The sequence below is a fragment of the Chanodichthys erythropterus genome, chromosome 5, assembly GCF_024489055.1.
Source record: "Chanodichthys erythropterus isolate Z2021 chromosome 5, ASM2448905v1, whole genome shotgun sequence".
In the NCBI taxonomy this organism is placed as follows: Eukaryota; Metazoa; Chordata; class Actinopteri; order Cypriniformes; family Xenocyprididae; genus Chanodichthys; species Chanodichthys erythropterus.
This window is the reverse complement of record NC_090225.1, coordinates 33,057,476-33,078,989: the sequence shown is the minus strand read 5'-3', so window position 1 is coordinate 33,078,989 and position 21,514 is coordinate 33,057,476. Positions and strand designations below refer to the sequence as shown.

General features: G+C 35.4%; 1 protein-coding gene across 1 annotated transcript in view; it reads left to right on the top strand.

Moving 5' to 3' along the window:
- The window catches only part of eys (eyes shut homolog), a 300,156-nt gene that overhangs the window by 192,534 nt on the left and 86,108 nt on the right, over positions 1-21,514 (top strand). The window contains exons 30-34 of the mRNA XM_067386962.1: positions 590-774; positions 881-972; positions 7,163-7,313; positions 11,408-11,520; positions 14,543-14,781. Coding sequence (XP_067243063.1) covers positions 590-774; positions 881-972; positions 7,163-7,313; positions 11,408-11,520; positions 14,543-14,781 — 780 coding nt within the window. The remainder of the gene's footprint in view (positions 1-589; positions 775-880; positions 973-7,162; positions 7,314-11,407; positions 11,521-14,542; positions 14,782-21,514) is intronic.

Here is a 21,514-nt window from a genome sequence, read left to right as displayed (position 1 = left end):
TCTTCAGTTTTATTAAAAAGGGATAGTGGCAGAATGAAATATGGATGATAAAATGTTACAATATTTAAATATTTATTATAAATAACTGTCACAAAAGTTTCTCTTCCATGTGAGACTTAATTAATATTCCTGTTTATCCAGTTCATTCAGATTTTATTCATTATTTTTATTCAGATTCTCCATTCTTATTGACTCATGTTCAGTTTCACAATACAGTACTGAATATTAATAAGGCTGTGCTGCCCACTTTTTTTCTGGAGTAAAATAATAACAGGGATTCTGTGATGTTCATTCTCATTATGATTCACCGTTGGGTAAGGCTACATTTTCTTGTACCCAGGATTGTATTAATTATATATTTCAACATAAATATTTAATGCAACTGTATATATAATTATGAAAAAATATATATATATATATTTTTTTTGTTTACTAACACCTATAATTAAATAAATCCTTCGATATATATGCAAATTTCAGCTCTTTACAGCCAAAACACATCCACACAAATGTCGACTTTTTCTCAACACTATTCAAGTTGAGCGAAGCTACACTAACGCTGTTTAACTGCTATGTTTCCCTCCTGCAGATATTAGTTTCGGGAGATATTCTGGGAAATCCTTTTTGGAGTTTGAGGGCATTGAAGTTGGAGCTACGCTCAGTGTCACAGTGAGATTCCAGACTGATTCCCGATACGGAACGCTGCTGTATTCGACCAGTGCCAAAAAAGGTGTCGTCTTCTTCAAACTCTACATTTCCAATGGAACGCTTCAGGTAAAACTGCATATGCATATACATTTGTATGTCAAAGTTATGTCATTACCCTTGCACATAATGGATCAAAGAATACGAACTAACCCACATTACCCACACACTCCAGTATGACTTTTCTTGCAACCAAAATGAGGGAGTTCAGCGGCTCAATACAGCACAGCAGGTTGCTGATGGAGATGAGCATGTGGTGCTTTTGAGGTAAGAGAATTTCTCCTCCAGTCTGCAAGTAGTTTTGAGATCATAGAGGTTAAAAATGAATCAGACAACTGTGTAATGGGCATGGAAAAAGTTGATTAACTGGAAACAGATGGTGAAACTGGTTGTTAATGTAAAGGTAACATAACAGCTTATCAATAAGTTGAAATACACCACAGAAAGTAATTAGATTTAAAGTATAGAAAGGCTCTATTCGTTGTCAGTCATTCAACATCCAATCAAATGGCATTGAGATCCTTACAGGTAAAATACACATATTATTCATTTACATGATGGGGAGTATTTCTCCCCACCTCTTATACTTACATTTGTTCAACTCTGTAATCTAACCCCAGATTTTTTTAGTTCTGGGTATTTTGACTGAGAGCTAAAAGATTGCTGAAAGGTCTTTGATGTTCAAAAGCACAATTCATACAGGTCCATTAGGTTTGTTTCTTTTCATCCGCTTCAGCAGAAAGTGAAATGCACGGTCACACAGTCATTGAAAGATTTCATCAGATTTTGAGTCTCTGAGAGACAGCACAGCCTCTTCACATCCTGACGCTTTAGCCAGCTCCCGATTTTGAGTGCGTCAGCCTGTTTATGTCTGTTTTTCATAGAGATTTTGAATAGCTTCCAAGATACACCAGCTGCACAAATCAGTCATTACTTTTGTGCCAACTAGCAAAAGACTTGCTGAAAGAGTGTTGTCAAAAGAAAGAAAAAAAATCAGGATTGAGACTATCTCTTAAAAGGCCGCATATTGTTAAAATCAAAATTTCCTTCATCTTTTAAAATAGAGTTTGTTGTACTAGTGAAGATGTGTATTCACTAAACAATTGTGTCATGTCATTGGGCTGAATTTCAGGTCAAAAACCTCCTGTCTTATTCATTAACCACGTTAAATGTAGGAGCTGTTAGTATTTAAAGTAATATTCCAGATTTATTACAAATTCAGCTAAATCGATAATGTTGATTAACACAAAAAGGATTTTTATCAGGGATGCACACAACTTTTTTGGTCTGGTTCTCAAGGGAGCACCTGGAGATGTTGCTGGTATTCACACTTTACGTGACACACTTATCCTAAAAGCTGTCATCATCATTTTCCTTCTGACTGCTCTCCTCACTATCTTCTTTTCTCTTGAACATGGTAGATGATGAATTAGGCTGCTGTCACTTTAAGAAGAAAAGCACGGACCGAATAACTGACATACATCCGGTTTCTTTCTCAGCTGTTCACTTATGACATAACTGAGAGAATACTTGCCAAGATAGGTATTTTGACAACATTTTGTGTGTATGTGTCTGTTCAAGCGCAAGAAAACGCGAAAGAGGAATTAATTCGTTGTTCAAGCGCTGTCTGATTGTCTCTCTCTCTCTTCATTGCACACATTTCGGGGGTGTGAGGCAAACAGATACCAGCACACGAGTCCCTATTTTCGCCTCTTCTTCCGCTTTTAAAATTGTTTGAATGTGTTAATTGGCGAGACAAAACACGTCCAAATGATAAACTTTAACTTTATGATGGTTACATTTTGCAGTTAATCCGCGAATCGCATGCATGCCGAACCACTGGACCTTATCCGTACGGATCACAGATTAACTGCAATCCGTTGCACACCTAATAATTAAATAACACACTTTTCATCATGGTTGCTATCTTACCAGAGATGGAGAAAAATCCTACTCAAGTAAGTAAACGTGTCCCTGTGAACCGATCCTCAAAAATTTTGGTTAGCGCTTTCCTCCATTATGTGCACCCCTGATTTTTATCCTTTTCTTTAAAAAAAAAAAAAAAAAAAAAAAAAAAAGGTTATGGAGGCACAATGTAATTATAGAGCCAATTTTGGAGGATTTGAAATCAGAAGCTTTTAGGCATTGCATTGTCATGGCAACAAAATTGCCTATAGAGTGTTTTTTTTTTTATACACAGGTGGTGGTCATATAATTAGAATATCATCAAAAAGACTGATATATTTCAAATGTTTATTTCTTTTCATTTTGATGATTATAACTGACAACTAAGGCAAATCCCAAATTCAGTATCTCATAAAATTAGAATATTACTTAAGATACAATACAAAGAAAGGATTTTAAGAAATCTTGGCCAACTGAAAAATATGAACATGAAAAGGATGAGCATGTACAGCACTCATTTTGCCTGAATTACTGCAGCAATGTGGCGTGGCATGGAGTCAATCAGTCTGTGGCACTGCTCAGGTGTTATGAGAGCCCAGGTTGTTCTGATAGTGGCCTTCAGCTCTTCTACATTGTTGGGTCTGGCATAGCGCATCTTCCTCTTCACAATACCCCATAGATGTTCTATTGGGTTAAGGTCAGGCTAGTTTGCTGGTCAATTAAGAACAGGGATACCATGGTCCTTAAACCAGGTACTGGTAGCTTTGGCACTGCGTGCAGGTGCTGTCCTGTTGGAAAATGAAATCTGCATCTCCATAAAGTTGGTCAGCAGCAGGAAGCATGAAGTGCTCTAAAACTTTCTGGTATACGGCTGTGTTGACCTTGGACCTCAGAAAACACAGTGGACCAACACCAGCAGATGACATGGCACCCCAAACCATCACTGACTGTGGAAACTTTACACTGGACCTCAAGCAACATGGATTGTGTGCCTCTCCTCTCTTCCTCCAGACTCTGGGACCCTGATTTCCAAAGAAAATGCAAAATTTACTTTCATCAGAGAACATAACTTTGGACCACTCAGCAGCAGTCCAGTCCTTTTTGTCTTTAGCCCAGGCGAGACGCTTCTGACACTGTCTGTTGTTCAAGAGTGGCTTGACTGAAGGAATGCGACAGCTGAAACCCATGTCTTGCATTTGTCTGTGCGTAGTGGTTCTTGAAGCACTGACTCCAGCTGCAATCCACTCTTTGTGAATCTCCCCACATTTTTGAATGGGTTTTGTTTCACAATCCTCTCCAGGGTGCAGTTATCCCTATTGCTTGTACACTTTTTTTGTACCACATATTTTCCTTCCCTTCGCCTCTCTATTAATGTGCTTGGACACAGAGCTCTTTGAACAGCCAGCCTCTTTTGCAATGACCTTTTGTGTCTTGCCCTCCTTGTGCACAGTGTCAATGGTCGTCTTTTGGACAACTGTCAAGTCAGCCGTCTTCCCCATGATTGTGTAGCCTACAGAACTAGACTAAGAGACCATTTAAAGGCCTTTGCAGGTGTTTTGAGTTAATTAGCTGATTAGAGTGTGGAACCAGGTGTCTTCAATATTGAACCTTTTCACAATATTCTAATTTTCTGAGATACTGAATTTGGGATTGTCCTTAGTTGTCAGTTATAATCATCAAAATTAAAAGAAATAAACATTTGAAATATATCAGTCTGTGTGTAATGAATAAATATATTATATACAAGTTTCACTTTTTGAATGGAATTAGTGAAATAAATCAACTTTTTGATGATATGCTAATTATATGACCAGCCTCTGTACATTATATTTGTGTTTTGTCTTTGCGCACAAAAAGTATTCTCGTCACTTCATAACATTAAGTTTGAACCAATCACGTTGACTATTTTAACAATCTCAAAAGGTGCAATGACGTTGCTGCCTATGTGTGGTTCAGATACCCTTGGATTTCACCAAAAATATCTTAATTTGTGTTCCAAAGTTTATCGAAGGTCTCATGGGTTTGGGACGACATGACAGAATTTTCACTTTTGGGTGAACTATCCCTTTAACGATAGAAAGAACTACTGGGTAATTCCACTGTTAAACACGATTATTTAAAAAAAAATATGTATATTAAATAATGTGGCCTGACATCTTCAGCAGAAGCAAATACCATGGGTTAACAACCTCAGCTCACAATAGGTGCGTCTTTGAAGGTTATAAGTTACCGTTACAAAATCAAATGAACCTGACTGTTGCACTATAACTTTACACAGAAAAGGCTAGTAAGTGATTTTTGCCACACTAAATTCATATTAACATGCATGATTATATGAGTTTTTTGGTTTTATTTTTTAAATAATAGGAGTGACAAATTGAAATTGATGTCTGTGTTAATTGTTAAAAGACAATTCTATTCTACATATCAGGGAATAGACTTAGTCATTAGTTTTAGTCACGTTTTTTTTTTTTTTTTTTTTTTTTTACAAAAATTGTTGCACTAATTTCATGTATCTTTTGTGGCATTGTGTTGAATTTCTTTGAATTGCAGTTCAGTACATTCTTCTTTCTGCCAGCTCTTCCAGCTCATATTCTAATTGTGGGTCATGACGAGTTACTTTCAAATTGAAGCTCATGGACTGAAAAGAATTCTGAATTTCGCACAACCGTGATGAAGCACCGTTTAGAATTCTCGGTTACACTTTATTTTGATGGTCCCCTTTAGACATTCTGTAAGTAATGTTGTGTAATGTAATGCTCAACTAATACTCTGAGTGTTAGTTGACATGTAGGTTGAGTATTAGTTGATTATTAGTAAATGGTCAATGATAGTAGAGTAAGTTGACCTGTACTTGCAAAGTAACTTATAGTCAGTAGAATGTCTGTTGGGGGAGCATCAAAATAAAGCGTTAGCAGATATTAAGTAGACAGTCTACTAATACTCTACCATGTCTATATAGTTAGTTGACATGTAGGTGCAACATTACTTATAGTCAACAGAATGTCTAAAGTGGACCATCAAAATAAAGTTTTATTGAATTCTTAAAGGCTCAAAAAACAGACTGAGGGTCACAGAGAGGGTGGAAAATGGTCATGTAAAATTCAGTAACAATCGTTTTTTGTGCACAAAACAATATAAGTGGACCACAGGGGAAAATATAAAATTATATTTTTGCAAAAAAAAAGGTACAATGCAGTGCTTTAAGTTTCACTCACTTATCCATGTCTCACATGACCAAGTGAAAGTGTGAAACAGTTTAAAGGACCGTGCTGTGCTTTATTGTTGCGTTTAAAGTATTTCTAAGTGAAAGGAGCATTCTCTGTGTGTCCTGCTGAGGAACTGTCTTCTCAAAGACTCAATGGGACCAGTGGATCTCTGGCGAGATGCCAGGCTGCTCTGGCGGAGCTCTTCTAAATTAACAGTCTCTCCGGCTGCTCCAGAGGGAGGACGTCCAGGGCCTGGTGGTCTGTCCTCCTTGAGGTGTGGAGCAATGCTAGAGGAAAAACTCCACGGCTTGTGAATTAGAGGCTTAACAAATCAGTCAAGATTGGCTTCTCTGAACCTCGGGGAAGGGGGAGACGGATATCAAGGCTGGGGAGGGGGGGTACTGCCATTATGAGCTGAGCATCTGTAGGCCAATCCTCCAGCTGCACATAGTTATCCCAGAATCCACACTGAGGTAATTATCTTTCCTCCCCTGTTGTTTGGAAGGGCAGAATAAGCTTTGGAAAACTCCCAAGGCTTGGGTACATCTCCGGAACAGTCTGTCCGAGACACATAAGATGTCTTTAAAAGGTAGAGAGGAAACAATTAGCTGCAGGTGAAAGATGCCCTTGAGCATAGCAAATCATTTGTTTTGTTTAGTGGATTTTTTTTTTTCTGTCATGATTTACAGCGTTACAGCAGTAGCCTGCCGTTTTAATTAGCATTTAACTGGCAATAAAACCATTTACAGTTGTTGCAATTGCAACTGTGTTTTTTTTAAGCTGTATCACATACATTATGTTATGATATGCTGATATTTGAAATGAGATTAAACCATTTACATACATAGCATGACCTTAAATCATACAGAGACAGTTAGTTCCAGTTGAAAACCACGATAACCATGATATTTTAAATGCTGTAGTGGCTAATGAATTCACTGTGGACCCTTTTTTCTTTCTCAGTGCCTTCCTGTATCTCAAGTATCCATGGAAACAACACATTCATTAGGAGTCATTCAGCATAACCTGTTTTTGGTCTGAATATTAAAAAAGCAGAAAATAATAACAGATAAAGCAAGCATTAGCAGTGCTTAGCTTTTAAAGTAATTGTGTTCTCCTTTAGGCATAGCAAATGTATCTTATTAACATAAACTGAATTGCCTTAAAAGACATCTGTGGTATTAATACTAAAGATCATTAATTGAGTGCACTTACAGCCATTAGGCGAAGAGATACAGGAAACGGGAGCCTGAAATGATGGTTTCTAACAAGACAGAGAACATTTTGTCCTTATGCATGTCAAACTGCTCCTTTAGTTTGTTTTTATCTTTTTAATTTCACAGACAATATTTTCCTCAGTGTGCAGCTGAAGTCACTATTTCTGGCTTTAAGACTGTCAGAAGTATTCCAAGAAATGACACATCAGCCGTGAGTTTACAGAGAACTGACCATCTCTTCGTAGGAGGTCTTCCTCTCCGGCATTCACCCTATAAAGTAAGAACTGATTCTGTGTGAGGTTATTTTTAGAGTCATATCCTGAGAAAAAGGCTATGTAGTGTACGCTACCACTGAAAAGTTTGGGGTCAGTAATATATACAGGGGGTACGGAAAGTATTCAGACCCCCTTACATTTTTACACTCTTGTTATATTGCAGCCATTTGCTAAAATCATTTAAGTTCATTTTTTTCCTCATTAATGTACACACAGCACCCCATATTTACAGAAAAACACAGAATTGTTGACATTTTTGCAGATTTATACAAAAAGAAAAACTGAAATATCACATGGTCCTAAGTATTCAGACCCTTTGCTCAGTATTTAGTAGAAGCACCCTTTTGATCTAATACAGCCATGAGTCTTTTTGGGTAAGATGAAACAAGTTTTTCACACCTGGATTTGGGGATCCTCTGCCATTCCTCCTTGCAGATCCTCTCCAGTTCTGTCAGATTGGATGGTAAACGTTGGTGGACAGCCATTTTTAGGTCTCTCCAGAGATGCTCAATTGGGTTTAAGTCAGGGCTCTGGTTGGGCCATTCAAGAACAGTCACGGAGTTGTTGTGAAGCCACTCCTTCGCTATTTTAGCTGTGTGCTTAGGGTCATTGTCTTGTTGGAACTCCATGCAGGCTTTCATGTGTCTTGCACTGAGGAGAGGCTTCCATCGGGCCATTCTGCCATAAAGCCTCGACTGGTGGAGGGTAGCAGTGATGGTTGACTTTCTACAACTTTCTCCCATCTCCCGACTGCATCTCTGGAGCTCAGCCACAGTGATCTTTGGGTTCTTCTTTACTTCTCTCACCAAGGCTCTTCTCCCCTGATAGCTCAGTTTGGCCGGATGGCCAGCTGAAGGTTTCTGGTCATCCCAAATGTCTTCCATTTAAGGATTATGGAGGCCAGTGTGCTCTTAGGAACCTTAAGTGCAGCAGAAATTTTTTTGTAACCTTGGCCAGATCTGTGCCTTGCCACAATTCTGTCTCTGAGTTCTTCAGGCAGTTCCTTTGACCTCATGATTCTCATTTGCTCTGACATGCACTGTGAGCTGTAAGGTATTATATAGACAGGTGTGTGGCTTTCCTAATTAAGTCCAATCAGTATAATCAAGCACAGCTGGACTCAAATGAAGGTGTAGAACCATCTCAAGGATGATCAGAAGAAATGGACAGCACTTGAGTTAAATATATGAGTGTCACAGCAAAGGGTCTGAATACTTAGGACCATGTGATATTTCAGTTTTTCTTTTTGAATAAATCTGCAAAAATGTCAACAATTCTGTGTTTTTCTGTCAATATGGGGTGCTGTGTGTACATTAATGAGGAAAAAAATAAACTTAAATGATTTTAGCAAATGGCTGCAATATAACAAAGAGTGAAAAATTTAAGGGGGTCTGAATACTTTCCGTACCCACTGTATGTTTGTGTATACAATGTATTGCTATTGTGTGTGTGTGTGTGTGTATATATATATATATATATATATATATATATATATATATATATATATATATATATATATAATATATAATATATATATCAAGGTTTGAGTTCAGGGAAGAAGGAGGCGAATGTTCAACATAACTTTAAACCACAAATAAACAAACAACAAAACATAAAAAAGTAAAGCGTGGAACTCAAGACCGGTGTGGCGCACAGGTGACACTCATTAGCACTCGCACCACCGGCCTCGCTCCGTTCCCAAGGTTTTATTAGTTAACAACTTTAGCTAACATGAAGTAAGAATGAACAATACTTTTACAGCATTTATTAATCTCAGTTCATAATCAAAGACTGTATTTATATTAACTACTCTGTAAACCCTAGTGCTCAAAATAATTAATTGGTTAGATTAAATAATTAAATAATTAATAGGGCAAACTCAAATTAAACAAATTAGTTCAATCAAATGAACTTTTATGAGCATTTAGAGCTTTCTTTTTCTTTTGAGTTCACAACTGACACATTTTAAGTCATCTGAATTGTTTTATTGTTTTGAGTTTTATGAACTTGTTGAAGTTCTGCTTACTTAAATTTCTTAACTTAAAAAAAAATTGATGTAACTGATTACCTCAATTTTTTTTTTGTTTTGCCAGCTTATTTGGGTTTACATTGTAGCATTAACAAGATTAATAAATACTGTAACAAATGTATTGCTTGTAATATTAAAAATTGAGACCCTATAGTAAAGTGTTACCAGTAAGTTAATATTTAACTATAGTTAATATTTTACAATATTTCAGTTTTGACTGTAGGTTTGGTCAAATAAATGCAGCCTTTGATAGCATAAAAGAAATTATTCTAGCATTATAGCATAAAAGAAATCATAAAATTAACAGTAGTCTATCTCTGAAAAATAAAATTTATTTCAAAATAAAGTGTTCATGCTTTCTTAAAATTTATAGTTTACACTTCACACTTTACACTTCAGCTTGAAATGTAAAGTTTTCTTAATTAGCCATTTAATATTAAGTATATCCAATTTCAATTAATTATATCCAAATACAATATTTTAACCATGCAATTTCATCTTGAGAGAGTTAGTCATCAAAAAGTCATAATATGTTTATAGTTAATATTGCTCACAAGCCTTAAGGTGCCCCTGTCATGCTTTTTCAAATATTACCTTTCATTCCATTACATTCCAGTCTCACTTCCTGTTACAATCCTACATAACAATGTAATAAATTTGCATAATGCCAGCCTATGGTTTTCACTGGCTGACCACGAACAATGTCTTCAAACATTGTAGTTGTAGCTGAGGTGTGGAAGAGTTTTATGTTGTCGACATGTCGAGAAAACGCTGTTTTTAGTGCTGCGAATCCACTTTGCATGTTCTGCAACTCACGCTGTAAATGATATGAGAAAAAATTACGCTATTGTTACTGTTTGTATCACTGTGTATAAAAGTGCTGAGTAATCCTACAGAGCTGAAATTCAGAAATGATAATAGGTGTTTAGTTGCCGACACGCACTGTAAGCGTTCGACCAATCACAACAGACTGGGCCATCTGACCAATCAGAGCAGAGTAGGCTCTCAGAAAGGAGGGGTTTAGAGAGACTGAATCTTCGAATGAACCGTTTTCAGAATATTTGAGAAATGGGGTGATATTAAATGTATATTAAATTAGCATAACAACAACGTTAAACAATGACCTGACCACTTACTACAGAGTTACCAACAACTTAATTTGAATTAAAATGGACATGAATTTTACAGTAATTTTCAGGTTACTAAAAACTGGTTCAGAGGGCTTCAAAGAACTGTCAAGGTCTACATATTGACAGTGATAAAGCTCTGAGAAACTAGCAGGCACACTTTTCATTTTCCTTCAGGCAGCTAGAAGCAGGTCACGGGCACTTGAGATACTGTTAAGAGAAGAAAAAAGGAGAGGGTGAGATGTATTCGTCTAGACAACAAAGATTGAATCCACATACTTTTTTTGCTTTTCACAGCACTGCTAATGAAATTGAGGTTATATTTTTTTTGTTTTTGCCATCAATGCAGTTTCTCCTTCTGATAATGTTGCATGAGCCATTTCTGTCTTTTGAAGAATCTAATTGCCTATGAAAAACATTCAGTTGGATTTGTAGCATTTATACATTTGTTTAAACAGTGAAAAGTGTAATTGTATTAAAACATAAAATTATTTCTTTTGGGTCACCAAAAAAAAGAAAAAGTTCTTTCAGTATTTACTCACTTGTGTCGTTCCAGACTTGTATGCTGTTAAATTTCTGTATATTCATCACACAAAGAATTGCATTGTGTTAAGATTTTGAATATAGTGCACAAGTCATGTGAACTACTTTTCTTGTTGCAAGTCCTTGGTCACTATGAACCGTTGTATGGAAAGTAAAAAATGTTGCAAGGAAAAATAACAGCATACAAATTTGGAATGACATGAGAGTAGGTAAATAATGAATTTTCATTTTGGGTGAACTGTGCCTTAAAATGCAACCTCTTTGTTGTACGGCACTTTCTTCTCCCAGAATAGCTGCTTTCTAGCTGTTTTTCATTTTCACCCTTAGGTCTGAGATGTTTTTCTGTTTTCCTCTGAAGAAACTGCTTGAGACTTTGTTGTTTTACGTGTTCCCTCAGGAAGCTGAGCCTTTCCACAACTACACCGGCTGCATTGAAATAATCGAAATTAATAAGCTCAGAAGATTCCGTGTGGACCATTCCATTGCCAGGAACAATGTTGACAACTGCAGGTAATTGAACCTGATTCTCCATCAGGAATCAATACAATTCTGTGCAGTGTTGGGGAGTCTAAATTCATTTTAAATGATTCATATTATTGAATCAGTTTGTTCAAAAAGGAACGATTCATTTATTTTTTGTCAGTAGAAATTCTAGCACAGCATTTTGTACATTTTTTTATAGAGAAATACTGAACTTTGCAGTTCATCACTGTTTTCAACTCTGTTGCATTTTTTTTTAACTATTTAAAAAAAAAAAAAAAAGTAAATTTGTCTGATTAATGCTGATTAATGTGACTGATTAATCACAAGATTCATTCATTCAATAAACCTCAATGTTATTAAGCCAGATAAATGCTACTCTGAATAAATGACAAATTTTATAATCTGAAGGTATATATTTTAAAACATTTTTCCCTTTGAAGAGGCTCCTACACATGTACAGTAGCTAAATACTGCTTTTAAAAATTATCATGAATTAATTTAAACAATGAGTAGCTTGGAAAGCTACAGTTTGGAATTAGCTTTCCCAACACTGATTTCAGGACATCAATATTAAGTTCACTCCACTTTGTTGCTTCCGTTTAAAAAAAAAAAAAAAAAAAAAAAAAAAATGTATTTTTCCTTTTGTCTCGTGGCTCTTGAAATATGCTATTTGCCAGCCTTGTCAGCCATCTCTCGAACACACAATCTATAATTTAGCACATCATTTGAGTGCACAGGTGCTGTACGTTCATGCTGTGTACAAATTGCTCAACAAGAGTGAGATTCTGGGGATATATAAGTGTGTGGCTTCACACATGGTGTGTTAGTGTTTCAAAGAAAATGCAAGCACTCATTTTGAAAGGTCTTTGCAAAGCAGTAGGAAATGAGTCTTGAGCCAAGCATGAGATTGGTGACCACACAGACTTGTTAATATTTAAATGAGATAGATTTGCAGCCTCTCTTAATTATCATATATTATTTATTCTATTCTGTCATCTGTGTGGAATTGCAGTGGAATGAGGAGATGGTGTTTCCAAAAAGAACAGCAATTTGTGGCATCTTATATGGTGCTCACTTACAATTTAAAGGAAGCATCAGTCAGGGCCATTAAAATGATATATCATAGTTGTTCTGTGAGTTCTGATTTAGTGTTCACTAATTGCAGATGTGATTGAAATGTAGGCATAACTGTTTTGAGAGTTTCTTACTATATAATCCCTCTATTTGTTTAGTTATAATAATTAGTGTTGTATAACATGGTCAAATGCATTATATTGCTTGTCTAATATATTGCCCTTAAGCTAAGTTTGAGAAACTGGACAATATATTTTTCAGGACATTGTGGTGAATGTTGACATAAATTTCACATTGTCACCCTCATGAACCCATATGCCATTCTTTCTTCCATCTAACATAAACCGAGGTGTTTAGCAAAATGTTTGATCTGCTCTTTCCCATAAAATGACAGCGTATCGTCATTTAATATCTCAGCTGTCTGAAATGATTTTTAGGATGCTTCCTAGCTGTATTTAGATTTAAATGTCAATACTGATGTGCATCCATTTTGTGTTGAACAGCATAATTAATATAGCATAATTTTTAATATGCATGTGAGTATGGTTTTAATTTTACAAATGGGGCTTGTCTGTGTTGTGTGTAATTATAAGATTAAGGAATGTAGAGGAGGACGCTCCATATCCTTTGCCCCTCTGATTAAAACTCTAGGGGGGAATTCACTGAGAATGAATGTCACCCACTGATAGCGCTGCATATTTGCATGCACAGTCTGCATTGTTTTAGTGCCCAATTCACTAAAGGAATTATGCAAATCAGGTAAATGTCCACAAAATTCTGTCAATCTGCATTGTGTAATTCTTGATCTTTTGGGTAATTTCTGAGTGCTAGGTTATGGAGGAAGCACACAAAAACATAATTCTGTCTGTCTTTTTGTCTGTCTGTCTGTCTATCTAGCTGTCTGTCTGTCTATCTATCTGTCTGTCTGTCTATCTACTTGTCTGTCTGTCTATCTGTCTGTCTATCTTTCTGTCTGTCTGTCTGTCTATTTGTCTGTCTGTCTATTTATCTGTCTGTCTATCTGTCTATCTATCTGTCTGTCTGTCTGTCTGTCTGTCTGTCTGTCTCTCTGTCTGTCTGTCTGTCTGTCTATCTCTATCCGTCTGTCTATCTGTCTATCTATGTATCTGTCTGTCTATCTATCTGTCTGTCTATTTGTCTGTCTGTCTGTCTATCTCTCTATGTCTGTCCATCTATATATCTGTCTGTCTGTCTATGTATCTGTCTGTCTGTCTGTCTCTCTGTCTATCTATCTATCTATCTGTCTGTCTGTCTGTCTGTCTGTCTATTTGTCTGTGTCTGTCTGTGTATCTGTCTATCTCTCTATGTCTGTCCATCTATATATCTGTCTGTCTGTCTGTCTATGTATTTGTCTGTCTGTCTATCTATCTATCTATCTATCTATCTATCTATCTATCTATCTATCTATCTATCTATCTATCTATCTATCTATCTATCTATGTCTATTTATCTGTCTAATCTATCCATCTGTCTGCATGTATCTGTCTGTCTGTCTGTCTAGTTTTCTAGTTAAAAATTACAGTTATGTGAATTTCTTTGAATTTAACATTTAATTCTGTGTCCTTACATTCAAATTTCATTTGCTATTCTGGATCCTGTTTGGTATCTCAAATTAAATTCAGGAATTGAATTGGACTTTAAACAGCATCCTCAATTAAATTATGAATGCCACAAACTTCTCTTTTAAATGACATTTCATTTATCGCTTGCTTTTTTACCATAAATGGATGTGATTAGGCTCAGATATCACTGAGGTTCGTAAATAAGGGAGCAATTGTGAATAATTTGCCTGGATAAACTGGATTGCAAGTTGTTAGTGAATTAAATGCATGTTTTTTGCTCTGAAATAATTGTAAGTAATTAGTGATTAGTAAATTTGCCCCATGGTAATGTATTTTAGTGGATCCATTTTTAATCCTCGCCTTTTCATTTGCTCGCATATTATTTACTGTAGGTCTCAATGGCATCATGACCCACCAGCAAACTCCACAGATTCCCCTCCTCAGCTCTTCACATTGGAAACCCCTCCTGGCGGCCGAATCAGAATATTCCCACCCACCCAGCCTTCACCTGTCTGCCCGCAGGGGCTCTGTCTCAACGGTGGAGTGTGTCGGCCCATCTCTCTACCCAGCGGAGCCTCGTCTTTTTTCTGTGATTGTCCTCTGCACTTCAAGGGACGCCTGTGTGAACAAGGTGATACCTTTGGTTTGTTTCCCCTTTCACATCACAGCCACAATTTTGTCTTCTAATATGACTAAACAACTAACCTTAACCAAATTCTAATGAGCAGTCAAATTTGGTGTGGTGCTTTAAAAAAAAAAAACTGTTTGATTGATATCATAAAACATAGTACCTCACCTGCAAAAGCGGGAACTGATCTACCACCAAACATTTTAGTAATAAAAAATACAGAAGGTGTTTTTGTTGGAGGCAGATGTGTGGTACATTTTCGTAAAAGGTAAATAGCAAACCTTGTCCTGTTGTCGGACCAGGGATGACTTTAAATAATTCATGCTGTGATTAACGTAAGATCCATTGCAAGTTGTAATGTCAGAAACCTCTGAGTTCTTCTACAAATGAGACAGTGACCCTGTCACCCGTGTTCTCCAAATTCATTTTACCTCTTCTGCCTCATGCCAGGATAAGACATGAATGATATTAAATTCTGGTGAAGTGAAAAAGTCTCTTAGGCAGCGAACCCAATTGATATTGACTGACACTCAACTTACTGTACTGAGCTGTCATGGAAGAATATTTCACACTTTAACAATTTGTTAAACTCTGAACTGACAACGGACCTTTTCTTTTATCAAAATCACCACCTGAGGAAAACTGAGAAAACAGAAATTTTATGCACTCCCAGCAGTCGGGTATTCATTGTAATGTGCTCCTCCATAGTGCTAATTGCTTTTTTATTGTATTTTACTCCAGCTCCTGCTGACTCACTATGTTTTGCCCTGTATCAATAAGCCAATGCTCAGGAAAAGAGCTAATTTGCTGAGCTACAAGTTCATCTGTCTCTATTGATGTAACGTTGAGATTCTCTGGCGGTGAGACACCTGTCTTCAAATTAACTAAAGATCATTCATTCTTCTTTCAGGTTTTCTATTTTTGTGCAGTGCCAGGCATTGATTGATATGTTTGTGAACAGATCAGTTCAGTTCCTGTATGAGAAAGGGGGAGGGGAGTGGGGTTCTGTCAGTATTTTCATATTTGTTTACTACTAATTCTGAAAAAAATACTTGGTATTTCCCATGTATATGGTACAAAAGGACTTTAAAAATGCATTAGAGGCACACATTTCTTGTTTTGAGAACTATTATCTAACATAAAAGTATGTTAGCATGAAAAGTAGCTAGTTTTATACTTAGTCTAAAATTAAAATTATAATTAAATAAGTTGAATTGATTTTCAGTGCATTTTTACTATTTTTATTTTATTATGATTTTATTAATTCATTTTATAATATAAAAATTGATTATAATACAATAAAATATTATTATAACATTCATTTTTATACTAAAAAATATTAATTCTAGTCATCTTTAAAAACTGAGCTTATATGCAACCATGTTGCAACCACATTTTTTCAGTTGTAGTCTTTTATAAAGTCATCTGAAATAATAAACTAAGTGCAATGTATTATTGTCAACAATATTGTTTTTTCAATACATAGTGATACTGAAATATCTGAAACGCTTCCAATACTCATTTTCTGCAGAATAGGTACACTATACCAGCTGCGCTTTCTTGCTCTCTCGTCTCTCTGACAGCGAGTTGACACACAAACCCGCCTTCCCTCACTCGCTCATTTAATTTGCTCCGGATGAATATTGTTGGAGTTACAGTGCTTGAATTTTGCCATGTGATTGCACATATTCTACTCATTCCCACATATTTTGTGCTCACACCCAAAGTGTGCACATAAAGCCTCACAGTACTAAATTGAGTTCTTTTTCGGTGCTTATTGCGCTTAAACTGTAAAATACACTGAAAATAATGTCAAAATGACCGACTTGGCAAGTATTCACGTAAACACACACTCTATAAAATAAAACATTGGTTCAACAAAAAAATGATGTTAACGTTTTCCACTAGAATTTTTAACTTGGGACCAATTGGGAGAATTACATTAATTCAAAGCAATATTTAAGTTGATCCAACATACTGTTTTAAGTAAGGTGAAGATGCTTTTTGGACACAATAAAACTGCATTTCTAAGTAACATTGTCTTACCAAGCACCGCTTGTCACCATGATGGTAACTCTCCAAAAACCCACATTAACACATTAACTCTTCTAAATTAACATAACAAAACCCTAATTACTGCTAAATCTCCCTTACCATTAATTTTGTGCAAAAAACATTATGTAACACCTAATTTTAGCATTTACTTTCCATTTCAAGTGCCATGGGCAAAGCATGATGGGAAATATAAATCCCAGCCCAGTTAAAAGAAGTGTTCATACAACAAAACAATGAAACACATTTACACGTCATCAGATTGTATTTTACATTAACAGAACTTAAAATGAAATACATTTTTGATTAACTGAAAATGTTCAACTATGACAAGTCATGATAGTATATCGAATCAATAGGCATAATTTGTGTGTCATCCAAGCTCAATAAAATAACAATTACAAGTAAAAAGTCTAACAGCATTTCAGAACTTGATTTTTTATTTCACAACAATATATATTTAAGTAATGACTAAAGGTCCCCTGAATTAGTTTTTAGAGTGCAGTAAAAAAAACAGTTGAGAAAGAAAACACGTGTAACAGTATAATGGATCCGTGCTTCAGGCCCAATATGCTGTCAAATTATGAGATAATATTAAAAATATCTATATGTACGTTTTTCCTCATGGTATTGATGTCAAAAGTGTGGCCAGTGAAAAAACTTTGGAAAACCACTAGCCACAGTGTCTGGTGATCAAAAAAGCTAAAGTCAAGCCCTCCTCTTGAGGTTGATGACCAACATTTTATGAAGGTTAAGCATCTGACCATTTGTTGTAACAGAAGAAAGAAATAGTAAAATTTTTTCTCTCTTCATGGAAAATCCCACTTGAAACCTAATTGTATAGAGATGAGCACATTACACAAGCATAGACATATTTGAAGATGTCTTTACATTTACAATTTTGTATTGTACTGAAAGTGAGAGCTTATAGTACATATTAACTGAAAATCGTAGTGCTTTTTGAATAACTGACGAAAATGTTTGTCCATATACAAGACAAGGGGACCAGTGGCAAATTATAATGCTGCTGGAAAGCAGTTTTCCAGTCCTTCCTCTTAGCTCTTCTTCTTTATTGTGAATTCTGGTTTCTAACACTTGACAGACGTTGAAAGAGAATCTGCTTTTCAGTTCCCTTTTTTCTCATTTCTGTTTTTTTTTTTCTTTTTTTTTTCACAGACAAGTACAGCAGAGTTTTTAGTTTCAAAGCTGTACATTTTTTCTTTATATTTCTGATTTTGACAATATCAGCCCTATATAAGAATAAAATTGTTGTTCAAAGTTAGCAAGAAGGATCAAGGATAGGTGCATCATTAGGAGGAATTAAAAGGATAGTACAGCAACAGTAATAGTAGTTAAATAATAATATTATAAGGCTTGAGAAAGCAAGAAAAAAGATGTATGACTAGGTAAGAAGAAATGCATTTCAGCTGCAATTAGTTGAATTTCAAAAATTAAATTTCAATACAATGTTTTGTTTATATACAGAGCAACTTGACTATTGTTACCAAATTGTATTGTTTCTGTTAATATATCATGTTTAATAGAAAACAACATAAAATAGTATGGGGTCTTTTATGATTTCTAAAACCTATAATTTCTAAGGTTATAAGTTAGTGAGAGCTCTAGATAAACTGACCTTCTTGTCACTATAATTTAGTCTTCTCATAATTACCCTGCTCGTTGTCCAGCTAGCATCAGCAAACATGTCAAGGCAAAACCGCAACAAACATCCTGAGGGTGAAGGGGTGAGGAAGATGAGAGGGTGTCTGTGACTTCATGATGGAAAGGGAGCAATAGGGTCACACTGAATCTCTTCAGTGTCACATGACAAATAAGAGGACAGCTGGCCTCAGAGATGATATACCAGTCTAGTAGCCTTTCATTTTGTGTGTTGTGTGGTTGAGCCTGTAAAAAAGAATGGACGACATGTCTCCACTTACTTCCACTGTAGAAAAATGAAGTCAAAACATCCCAAAAACAGTTGTTGCCGATCATGTCATTTGGATCCCGAGCCTGCACAGTAGTGAACTTGAGGTGGAGACATGGTGTCAAGGTCCCGCCCACACTCCCGCTCCCGCAGACTCAAACACAAGCATAGCTTTCAATCATACACCCCATTTTTATAGCATCAAATAACTAACTAAAACCAAACTTACTGAAAAAACGAACACTTGAACATATGTCGGCATTATAAGAACTACCTAAAATGACGTAAACTATCTTCAGATAAAAAAAAATATTTGGAGTGTAATTTGATGTTTTTAGTTTAGCTTACATCCCGTTCGATTACATGTATAGGGCGGAGTTTAAGACCTATATTGCAGCCAGCCACCAGGGGGCGATCAAATTGTTAAGGCCTTACTTTTTAGGATGTGTGATGATGGTGTGGCATAAATTGAAGGACCACAGACAGAAACATAGAATTGTGAAACAAAAGTTTAACACCAGTTTAACCTAAACAACCGGTCGATATCCCGTATTCCTGTATACAGGATTTCGACCGGTTGTTCAGGTTAAGCTGGTGGAAACAATTCAGTCAACATCACTTTTTAGTCACTTTCCCTATCAACAGGAATTTGAAATTACTTGAAATAAGGATTTGTGTGTGAGGCAGTTTAGTGACCACTCAGTTTGTTTAAATCTCTGTGTCTAAGAGCATCTTGACTCCTGTGAGGTTTACCATTAAATCTCTTTCTACTGTACAGTAAGTTAATTACAGAGAAGGCAAAAGAGATTTAAGGACATTTTTATATGATTTTTGCTTCTCTGTGATGTCTCCCTGGTGGAACTTTTATAACTTGAGAGTAAAGTGAGTGTGTTAAATCAGCCGCAATGTTTCCTTGCTGTTCGTATTGGGAATCAGTGCTGGATGGATGAGGATTTTTTTTTTTTTTTTTTTATGTTTTCCCATCACAAATGCACCTAACTAAATTATTATTGTCTCAGGTGCTGGAAACCCTCTAGATTTTTTGCTTTGCCGAATTGTATCATTTAAGTACTGACACAAAAAAATATGTGCTTACTTAATGAAGCTTTTAAGCAATATTTGTTTAAATAACTTTTTTGTTCCCTTCTCATAGGGCACACTTGGATCAAAGGTTTTCCTTTTCATAGATATTTATGTTTTATTTAATGAGATCTTCACCTAATGCATTGGGTATCATGAACAATGAACAGTACATTTGCAACATAAATTTCAGGTAATATTAATTTCTGCATATATTAATGCATTTTCAGTTTTTTGTTTTTACATTTTCCAGGTGACATTAATATTAGTTATATTAGTTATGTAAAAAATGCTCAAAAAATACATATATATGTATGTATATATGTATGTATGTGTGTATATATATATATATATATATATATATATATATATATATATATATATATATATATATATGTATGTATATATGTATGTATATATTATATGTGTGTGTGTGTGTGTGTAGTTGATTCCTGTGATTGTAAAGCTGAATTTCCAGCATTACTCCAGTCTTCAGTGTCACATGATCCTTTAGAAAACAATGATTTTTGATGAATAGAAAGTTAAAAAGAACATCATTTATTTGAAATAGTAATCTTTTGTAATACTTGATCAATTTAATATGGAAGCTTGTTTCAACCACGGAATAAATAAAAAAAGATCACTGCATCTTTTTATCTAACAGTTGTGAGTTACAAAGTCAGAATTGCGGGATATAAACTCGCAATTGTGAGTTTCTATTTAAAAATTCGGACTTCTTTTTCTCAGAGAAAAGTGGGGGAATTTTTATTTTTTTCTCAGAATTGTGACTTTATATCACAATTTTGGCTTTATAACTCACAATTGTGAATTTATATCTCACAATTCTGACTTTATAACTCGGAATTCTAAAAAGATGTAAACTCGCAAGTCAGAATTGTGTGATAAAAAGTCGCAATTTTTTTTTTTTTTTTTTTTTTTAAACAAGCTTCCATAATTTAATGCATCCATGCTAAATAAAAGTATTATTTTCTTTACTGACCATATTACTGACCATAGTTTTTGAACTGCACTTGTATATTATGATCAAATATGAATTACAGTTTTTCTCAGTCGCTTTGGCACATTTCTCGAATCATCCTTAAAATATGCAAAACAGCATGTTCATTTCTCAAAACAATTCATACAGACAGCACAACATTTTGGATTACCTGCCTGTAAAAGCCTGTAACTTGCTCAAAATCCTTAGTTCATCTCTCAAAAGCAAGTATTTATGTCAATGAACATATCACTGCCATCAGAATGACAAGGTCTTGTGTCATTGTTCTCCAACAAGATAGTCAAAATGTAGTCAATATGAATATTTCAGATGTAAACTATGGCTATGGTTTTTATGACAGTGATTGAAACTGCACAAGACTGCACTTTTTCTGTATGGCATATCAATTTTAACAGTACAAATTGACACATTACTGTATATGGGAGACTGATACTACTGTAAGTCTAATGCAAGTATAATATGCTACTGTAAGTGTAAAAATGCTTCTGTAATATTAAGATTATAGCATGCATACCATATTAGAGTACAGTGCACATTACTGAAATGTCATTACCTGTAATGTCTACGAAATGCTTGAATGATTGAGGAAAAGGTTTTTCTCCAAACGTTCGGCTGCATCTTTAGACCATAACATAGAGAACATATTGACATTGACATTG